The following is a 10,473-nucleotide window of genomic DNA, read 5'->3' on the forward strand; positions in this document are numbered from 1 at the left end:
GTCATGATCCCAGAGTCCTGGGATCGAACCCCACATCAGGCTCCCTGCTCCTCGGGAAGCCTGCTTCTCCCTCTCCCACTCCCCCTGCTTGTGTTCCCTCTCTTGCTGTGTCTCTCTCTGTCAAATAAATAAATAAATAAAATCTTTAAAAAAAAAAGTTTTAATGAATATATTAGGTTGAACTATATGGTACTGCTGGTAGTCAACAATTTTTGATATACAACAGTGGCAATTTCACATGGGTACAACCCAATACTCTAAAACTTAAATCCTTAAGACAAAAATAAGCAAAGAGATAAATGAAACAAGAGTGTATCAGAAAGGGGGCGCCTGGGTGGCTCAGTTGGTTAAGCGGCTGCCTTCAGCTCAGGTCATGATCCCAGGGTCCTGGGATCGAGCCCCGCATCGGGCTCCCTGCTCAGCAGGGAGCCTGCTTCTCTCTCTCCCTCTGCCTGCCTCTCTGCCTACTTGTTCTATCTCTGTCAAATAAATAAATAAAAAATCTTAAAAAAAAAAAGAGTGTATCAGAAAGAAACTCATATATATATTCTATATATATACACAGAAAAAAGTATAGGATTAAAAAACATTGGAGTGGGGAAGGTCTTCCCAAGCATTACATAATACAGAAGACAAGAAGAAGACAGATTTGACAACAAAAATTTAAAGATTTATTTATTTATTTGAGAGAGAGAGCGCGAGCATGCACATGTGAGCAGGGGGAGGGGCAGAGGAAGAGGGAGAGAATCCTCAAGCAGACTCCCCACTGAGCACAGAGCCCCACACAGGACTCCATCCCAGGACTGAGCCACCCAGGTGCCCCTGACAACAAAAATTTAAACTTCTTTTTTTTTTAAAGATTTTGTTTATTTATTCAACAGAGAGAGACACAGCGAGAGAGGGAACACAAGCAGGGGGAGTGGGAGAGGGAGAAGCAGGCTTCCCGCCAAGCAGGGAGCCCGATGCAGGGCTTGATCACAGGACCCTGGGATCATGACCTGAGCCGAAGGCAGACTCTTAATGAGTGAGCCACCCAGGTGCCACCAAAAATGTAAACTTCTGATAGAAAAATGAGCCATCAACAAAGCTGAAAAACAAACACCAAACTTGGAAAAAAAAATCCTTGCAAAATCAATAAGAAAAAGACAAACAACCCAACAGAAACCTAGGCAAAGGATATGATGACACAGTTCAAAGAATTATGAATGGTTAATAAACACATGAAGTTATGTTTAATGTGACGGGGGAAAATGCATATCAAGACCAGCTTCATCTCTTGGCAGCCTAGACTGGATGAAATCTGATTAGTGCTTGGTAGGATAGCACCACGAAGACCTGGAGTCTCTACAGTTCTTGCCCTCCTTGATGCTGAGAAGTGTGTGGTTCTTTTACATCTTCTCTGCTCCCCCCAGAGTGGGAAGTGGTATAACCAGAGGAGGAAGCAATAAACCACAGGAGAGAGGATCTAAGCCACTGGATTTTAATAGAATCTGATCAGGTAACTGCTTTAATGCTCTTCTATGCCAGGCTGGCACAAATAAGTGGGCAGCAAAAAAGATTCCATCATCTAGAACTGTGCTCTTCAATATGGCAGTCACTAGCCACATGTGGCTAGTTCAATTCAAATAAATTAAAATTACATTTTAAATTGGTTCCTCAGTCTTACTCAGCACACTGCAAGTGCTCACTAGCCACATGTGACCAGTGGCTACCATAGTGGACGACACAGGTATATAAATTTACATTACAGCAGAAAGTTCTTTTGGACACACTGATATCAACCATAGTCTATCCTATCCTTCATACAAAGCCTAACATCTCAGGAAGACAATTTCGCCATAACTTTGCCTTCATTCATCACCACCTTTCATTTTTGGAAATTATATTGCTGAATATATTAGTTTATATCCCACCTGGAAATCCATCCATATTGTAATCCTTATTCCCCTCAAATCAACTGTTCCAAGGAATGATACTGTTAGATTCTATCTAGATATGGCTTATATAGATAAAGGCGTTTTCTGGAGTCTTTTAAGAGAATGGCTTCCCATTAATTCCTAATAGCTAATCATACCCCCTTCATCAGGACCCCAGCAACAGTCTTTCTGAATAAAATACCAGAAGACCTTTTGGAAGTCCCTAGTACACTGCTAGAAAAGGATCAGACTCAGATAAATTCTCCTGCATTTGGTCTGGCAATGAGGCATTCAAAACCTCCAAAAGCAGCCCCAAAGTCAAGATCAGAAACCAGGACTTTCAGGTTTGGTAAGATCTAAGCTGCTGCCATCACACTAAAAAACAGGCATTTTTAGTCCGTGCTTCAAAGAGGGGCCTAACACCTGTGACAAACAGCCCCACCATTGTCCAGACAGGAAGATTTTCAAAGGGAAGGAGTTCGAATCTATAGTCCTCCTCTTCTGCCCTCCTGGGGCTAAAAGGGAAAAGCGTTAGGAACCTGATCCCTACCCTTCCAAAGTAAAGAGAAACAGAATGGATACCTGGCATAGATGAATGGAAAAAGTCACTATTTCTTTCCTCTTTTCTGTACATTCTAATTCTATAAGGGCCTACAACATTTAGATAGATACTATCCATATTCCCTGCGAAAAGTAAAAAAAGCCCACAATAATATTCTCTACAAAATCCTAAAACTTGAAACACATGAAACCAGAGCTGTCTGGCACAGAGCAGCTTGAGCTTGGCTTCTCTGCACCAACTTTATGAAGTCCTCAATTCCACACATAGTACACAAACAGTGAAATGCCATGGCTCCTGAAAACAGCTCCTTAAAAAGAGAATGCACGGTTTTCAAAATCTTGATACCAACACTCTGCTGCTCAGGGCTTCGAAAGGCCATTCCTGCCTGACCACCTTAAATATTTGTGGTTTTGATCTGGCAGCTTCTCTGAAACTAAACACATACACTTTCTCAGTGTAAGTCCGCTCACTGTAACTGCATACCACTTTGGGAACAGGAATTCAGGAGAGCGTAACTGCATAATTAGGCTCCAACACAATTGAGCTTTTGATTTTGTATCTACTTCTGAAAACTCTCTGCTACTCTGAGTTTGGCAACCCCTCCAAAACCCAGTCATACCAGAAGTGTGAAAAGCAGCAACAATGAAGTGACAATTTAACTTCCCTGCTACTGGCAGGACACAGGATGAGCAGCTGGGACAGAGCTCAGAAGACTTCCCTCCCTCTAGGCCTGAAAGAGCCCTAGAATCCACATGGCAGCAACAGGACTAAGGCTCTGCAGATCATAGTGTTTCCACCTGGCAACCTCTGCCAACCTTGCAGGCCTGGGAATGGATCTTTTTAAGGGAGAACAGCAGCCATATATCCGGACCTGTGCTAACGATGTCTGAAGGCACTGAGGTCCTCTGGTGGGACTTATATAATAGGAGAAGCTGATTCTCATGGCTATGCTCTTCACATTTCCAAATGCTCAATGCTCAAAGCAAAGGAAAAAGGAGGGTATCAATGGGAGAGAACAGCATAGCAGGAAGCCGATACTGAAAAGCACACTTGGGCACATATATGCCACATGCATGCACACACAGGGTTCTAATTATCCCATGACCAGAGTTCTGTATGCTTTTTAAAAGCTTTTCCTTGGGACGCCTGGTGGCACAGTCGGTTGAATGTCTGACTCTTGGTTTTGGCTCAGGTCATGATCTTGGGGTCCTGGGATCAAGCCCCCAGGCTCTGCACTCGGCATGAAGTCTGCTTGGGATTCTCTCTCCCCCTCTCCCTCTGCCCTGCCCACTTGTGCTGTCTTTCTCTAAAATAAATAAATAAAATCTTAAAAATCTTTAAAAAATCATAAAAAAAGAAGTTTTCCTCAAGGGGTGCCCTAGCTGGCTCAGTTGTTGGAGCATGCAACTCTTGATTTTGGGGTTGTGAGTTCGAGCCTCATGTTGGGTATAGAGATTACTTAAAAATAAAATCTTTAAAAAAATAAGTTTTTTAAAAATAATTTGAGAAATTAAGTGGAGTCCTATTTTTCTCCACTGAGAACTTCTACCTTGACTTCCTACAAAAAACGAAAATACTAACAACGGAGAAAGGACAGAAGGGTTTCGTAACATTACTTTCACTTCCTTAACAAGGTAAGATACTCAATATAGACTGAAAAACTCCCTCTTTCTATATCCTCAAATGATCTGAAATCTTTCACAACTGACAGACTTGATGCAGCTTCCCAACCCAGACACATTATAAAGAAACTTCCAATTCACCAACCTGGCCCTGATGTGGACAAAGCCAGGGCCACTCTACTGGGCTAGGAATAGCATCACATCACAGGAGAATCCCAATCTCCTTCTGATTCATGGCACAGTGTCAGTGTGTTTGGAAGCCCTAACTCTGAGTGGAGCTGGAGTCCTGACTTCCTCCCTCCCCTAGCAAAATGGTGGACCCCACAGGAGTAGAATAAGAGCAGAAGAGCAAAACATCAGCAGTTGAAATGGCTTCCAATTCTAAGACTAGAAATAAAATTCAATTGGTAAGCCAAACCAAAGATGAAAATTACCCTTTTGTGCCCAATCAATCCCATCACTCAGCCAGTGACCCCACAGGGATCACTCCAGGGAAACAGCTTTCATAAGCTCAATGCTTTATGAGAACTTCAGCACACGTGAACACAATCACTGATCAGAAGGCAGACTTACCGCCTCTCCCCGTTGTGCTCAAACTTGATTCTGACGTCACTCTGCCAAAGGAATGATAGACAGGTTAGCAAGTTCTCTGGCATGTGTTATCCTGCCGTTCCCAGGGAAGCTTCAGGGAGCCCGTTAGCAACGTTAGGCAAACATCCCTGATGGCTCCTGTTCCAGCTTCTCACCTCATATGCATTCCTTTCCAGTGAGTCGGGAGCCTTCCAGTTCTAACCTCAGGAGCAACAAAGATCCCCAAGTGGCTGGCCCAGCTCAGCTGCTATGCTCTAACAGGTCATTTCTAAGTTCTACACTCTATTTCCACAACTGGCTCTGAAGTTTCTCTCACCATATCACCTCCTGCCCAGGAATCCTTGGCTGACGTGACTGAACAGAAAGAGAAACCCTGGGATGGATACTTCCTAGCTATGGGTCCACAAGCAAGTTACTTGCCCTCTATGAATCTTAGTTTTTCCATGTATACAGTACACCTACCTAATTTGCAGAGCTGCTATGAGAACTAAACAACATAATGTAAGTAAAACACCTGACACATAGTAGACATGCTATGAATGGTTGCTGCTGCTACAGATTTCCATGTCCCTTTCAAGACCACTCCCAGTGGGGTAAAGTGGAACCCTGGACAAGTTACTTTAGAACTGCTCCCAGATTTGTCCTAAATGACCATCATGGGTAACCTATAAACTGCAGGAGGACATGAACGACGTCTATCTTGTTTCTGTATCATCAGTAACAAGCAAGGGGAATGGTATATAATATCTGTGCTTACTATTTATTCAAATGGATTAACTGGGTAAAGAACAGAATTGTGTAGAGTGTAAATATCAGAAACAGGAGGAAGTAGAAGCATCAGAATGTTAAGAAACAAATCAAGGAGGAAGAGATATTGTAAAGAGCAAACAAATGACTCAAGGGAGTTTAAAATGGCAGGAAAAGGGAAGAGATATTATAGAAGAAAAGGACAGGTATAGAGAAAAAAGAAAAGTAAGACTGTCAGGAAACCAACAAATAATAGAGATGGAGGAGAGAAAGAGTGCATAGTCAGTGATGAAAAGTATACTGAGAAAGAGAAATTAATAGACTGTGGCTTGGAAGAAAGAAGATTCCAGAGTATCTTTAGATGAGAAACACAGAACAGCGAGAGAAGACGACAGAAACAGGACAGAATGTCAAAGGTAGGGTGGGTACATAAAGGACTTCCTTTTCCCAAGAGATTAGAAGGCTAGAATTCTCTTCCAGTCCACTGAACTGGACGGGCGGTTCTAATTCACACTCTAAAAATGATGGAGGACCTCAAAGAGCTTTTGTTTATATAGATTATTATCTACTGATATTTGCTATATTAGAAATTAAAACAGAAAATTTATTTTATTCACTTTAAAACAGTTAAAAATATCACATGTTAACATAAACACATTGTTATAAAAATAACTATATATATTTTTAGAGTTTAGTGAGAGTACACAAATCTCTTCAATGCATGGCTTAATAGGAGACAGCTGGGTTCTCATGTCAGCTTCTGGTTTTAATCTGTTGTGATAACACATATCATGTAGCCTCTGCAAAACTCTACTGTACATTCTTAAGAGAATGAGGGTGAAAAGGGCAAGTAACATTTTAATATTAATAAGAAAATAGTTTTGACCTCATGGACCCCCTGAAAAGTTCTTGGGAACTTCCTCGGGATCCCTAGACTACAGCTTGAGAATCACTGAATCAAAATATAAGAATGTGCTCCTCTATCCCATTATTTTAAAGACAAGGTGGAGTTGGGGGTCAAAGAGCTTCATGTCCCTGAAAAGTTCACACACTAAACAGTGGACAGCAAAGTTCCCCTGACCTGCAATGTGATAACTCTTCAAAACACAGCCCTGCTCTTGCCCTCTCATCCTTTAATGTAACATATGGACCACTTTCTCCATTAATAGTATATGAAAACAGCTAATATTTATTGAACATTTACTGTGTACTAAGCCTTGTTCTAAGCATGTTACATGTATCAATTAAACAAATCCTCACAACAGATACTATTATTGTCCCTATTTTACAGGAGAAATTGAGTTACAGTGAAGTTAGATAAGTTCCCTCAAGGTCACTATGCTTTAAAGAGCAAGCCAGGATTCAAACCCTGGAAGCCCAGCTCTTAACCACCCATGCTATGCTACAACTTAAGTGTCTCACAGGCAGAGGAGGTTTATTTTATTCTCAGATGCAGGCTTCAATGGGAGAAACTATCAAAGGATCTTTTGTGATCTTACTTTATGGAACTCACGGAGGAATAATGGAGTCAGAACCAGGAGACTGAGGTACCAGTCATGTAGTAAGGTACAGGGCCTGGGGAACCAGTAGTGGAGGCTTTGGCTGAGGTTGTGAGTAGACAGGGATGGAGGAGGTAGAATGGGAAGGCGGTGTGCTCCATCTGGTCTGCACTTACATGTGCATGCTATCATGCGTGCATGTGTGGATGTATTGGTGCAGGCGTGCATGCACGAGCAGAAAGGTGGGACAGCACTGCAGAGAAAGTTATCGTGCGGATTTAAGGTTCATGCAAGTGACGGCAGCTTTCTGTCTTCGTTTTCTCCTTCCCTGAAATGCTGAGCAGTTAGCATGGCAAGGGCCCTCCACAGCACAGTGCCTGTGACAGGCTGCTGTGCACCGACATGCCACCTCCAGCTTCCTACACGCTCTAGTCCCACAGCCAGCTCTGTAGTTATGTGAGCGCTCGCCAGTCTGCAGCCCCGTCTGTCCCTGCAGGTGGCTTACCACAGCCTTTCACCTCCGGCTGTGCACAGCCCAGCACACCTTGGTGTAGCTCTCATTATTCCTATTTTTTAGTAATAGATTCTATTTTTAGAACAGTTTTTGATTTTCAGAAAAATTGAGGAGATACAGCCCACATCTTCTTCCGACCAGTTTCCTCTATTATTAACATCATACATTAGTATGGTACATTTGTTTTTGTTACAGTTAATTAAACAATATTGATGTATTAACTAAAGTCCATTCAGAGTCCCTTAGAGTTTATTTCTGTTGATTTAAAAAAAAAAATTGTAGGGGGTGCCTGGGTGGCTCAGTCAGTTGAGCTTCCGACTCTTGATTTCGGCTTAGGTCATGATCTCAGGATCGTGAAATCGAGCCCCAGGTTGGGCTCGGTGCTCAGTGCAGTCTGCTTGAGATTCTCTCTCTCTCCCTCTGCCTCTGCCCCTGCTCTGCTCGTACATTCTCTCCCTCTCCCCTTCAAAATAAATAAATAAATCTTAAAAAATAAATAAAAAATTTGTATCCCTCTGTTGATTTTTATCTAACTTTTTATAGCAATAAAAAAAATATAGCAATAGCTCTTAAACTGGGACACTATACTTTGATGCACTTAAAAAGGAATCCCCTCTGTCCCTTTGTGGGACTGAAGGAACTAAATTTATTTCATCATGGCCATAATTCAAGCACTATTCTATGTGAATTCAGTTAGAAGGGGAATTAAACTTTTGCCTTAAACCATAAATCACTCCTACTCAAGACTAACCAAGCCTGTGATTAGTAAGCAGTGTAAACAAAGATGCCCAGCGTTCTGAATCCCTTCTCTGATGTGGTGACGGCCTTTCCAGAGCAGGATGCCTGCATGTACCACACGGTGTGCCCACATCTGCCAAGTTCCTAAATCTGAGCTCCCCCTGTCAGGCTGACCAGAATAAGCCATGGATAAGGAAAGTTCAAAGATCACTTTATTCAATTCCTCCTGCCAACGATTCTCCTTGCCTCTCTCAGACATTTCACACTGGTGGCGAAGTCCTCTTTCTCTCCTCCCTTGCCTTCTGTGACTCTTCCCAGCCCAGACAACCTGCCACCACTCTAACCACTTCTGCTTCTTTGCTGGTTCCTCTTCCTCAGGCCTTCTCCCACCCCTCCCCCAACATGTGACTGTTCCTTGATGTTTGGACTTTTGGCCTCTGGATTTCTCCCCTTTCCTCACATCTTCTCTTCAGTAGGAATAAAAAAATAGGCAACTTATAAATAGAAAATACCCAAATCTCTGACCAGCCCCAATCTTTCAAGCAAAACTTCCTTAGTCTGCCACGTAACTAAGGCAGGTAAGTTGTTGTTAAGAATGTAACACTAGAGTCAAACCATCTGGCTTCAAATCCTGGCTCTACAACCTCCTATCTGTATGATCTTGAATTTGACTAACGTATCTGTGACTCAGTTTCCTCATCTGTAAAGTGTAAATGGTAACAGTATTTATCTCATGGAGTTATCAAAAGAATTAAATGAAATAATTAGGAAAAGATACGAGAACAGTGCCTGGCACATAGTAAGTGCTCAGTAACTGTTAACACACGTCCATTAGCCTTTACCCAAAACCTGTGGGGCCAAAACTGTTTCAGAGTGCACTTTTTAGGCTTAGAGACGCAGTATACGTGTCCATATATGATGCAGTGCCTCCCCCCAGGGGAGGGTGTCTGGGGCGGCACCTCCACGGCAGAGGCAGAATACGAACAGGTATTCCCCACGCATCTCTGCATTGCTTAGCCTCTCTTGAAGTTAGTTTAGGGCTTTATGACTAGTTCTGACCAAGAGCTGGGAACATCACTGAGTTCTATGCTCTCTTCCCTGGCAGCCACATGTCCCAGGTCAGTGTGGCCGCCCTCAACCAGGGTCCTGACTGTGGGGAACACTGTCTTCCTCTTGCCCATACTGGGCATAGTGTTAAGTCACTGAAGATTTGGGGTTTTTCTGTTAACACAGTACAAGCTAGTTCTTATAGTGAAAAGTATGGATGCTCACAATAAGTGGAATAAATAAAGACTATAAATAGCCCTGCATCCACTCAAGCCAGGTTTTGCTGCCAAATGAGTTTGCCACAAATTTACCAAAAAAAAAAAACCAAAAAAAACCTTTCAGTTTCCAGTACTCTTTGGATTTCAGAATTGCAGATAAGGGACTGTGGACCTGCAAAAATCACACACACCCATAATCTGAGGTTTTTTTCACTATGATCTCAAACTCAACCTGGCTCCATGTATGTCTGTACCAGCTAACCTCCTAAAGTGGTCCCCTTCTCAGCACTGCCATTTCTCACATTAGTACCACTGCTCCCTTGGCTGCAGACTCAAACCTCTGAGTTCTGCTTGATTCTTTCCTTCCTCCCCCCTCCAATTCTCCCTTCAAAGGCCTCTGATATAGCACCCCACCTCTCATTCTCTGTCCTTTCTCTCACTGAGCCCCTTTCCCCTCACCCCTGGATTCCTAAGGGAGCCTCTCTACTTCTCAGATCCCCTTCAACACATTCTACATCCTTCTATAGTTTCGATCATCTTAACCACAGCTTTCACCATGCCCCTTCCTTGTTCAAAAAGTAATCAGTGACACCCCTGACCTGTGGAATAAAGTCTAAATTCTCAGCTGTCATTCAAAGCCCACTGGAATTTATGCTCACTAAGTTTACCTAGCCATCTCACACTGTTCTCAGCAGGAATGCTCTCTCCAGCCCAATCATCCTGAAGTAGGCCATGTTCATTCTTTCCCCTAGGCCTTTAACCATTCAGTTACCCGACCTGGAGTGCCACCCTTCCTCCTTGCCACCTAACTCCTTAACAGTTCAAGTGCTACCTCCTCCAGAAATGAGTCTGTAACTCCTCTGGCTCAAGTTCACCTTTCACTTTCCTGGTGTCCTATAGCACTCACTATCTGTACCATATATTTAGGCATAGTTGCATCCTACCTCAGTTTTCTTTTCTTTTCTTTTCTTTTCTTTCTTTCTTTCTTTCTTTCTTTCTTTCTTTCTTTCTTTCTTTCT

At 42.7% G+C, this 10,473-nt stretch overlaps 1 protein-coding gene across 3 annotated transcripts in view; it reads right to left on the bottom strand.

Annotated features, from left to right (window-relative positions):
- Positions 1 to 10,473, bottom strand: part of MAP3K3 (mitogen-activated protein kinase kinase kinase 3) — a 64,568-nt gene that overhangs the window by 34,568 nt on the left and 19,527 nt on the right. For all 3 annotated transcript variants that reach the window (XM_035026309.1, XM_035026310.1, XM_035026311.1), the window contains one exon: positions 4,674 to 4,714. In XM_035026309.1, the coding sequence (XP_034882200.1) occupies positions 4,674 to 4,714 (41 nt within the window). The remainder of the gene's footprint in view (positions 1 to 4,673; positions 4,715 to 10,473) is intronic.

This window comes from Mirounga leonina, unplaced genomic scaffold, assembly GCF_011800145.1.
Source record: "Mirounga leonina isolate KUSES-001 unplaced genomic scaffold, KU_Mleo_1.0 Mir_197, whole genome shotgun sequence".
NCBI lineage: Eukaryota > Metazoa > Chordata > Mammalia > Carnivora > Phocidae > Mirounga > Mirounga leonina.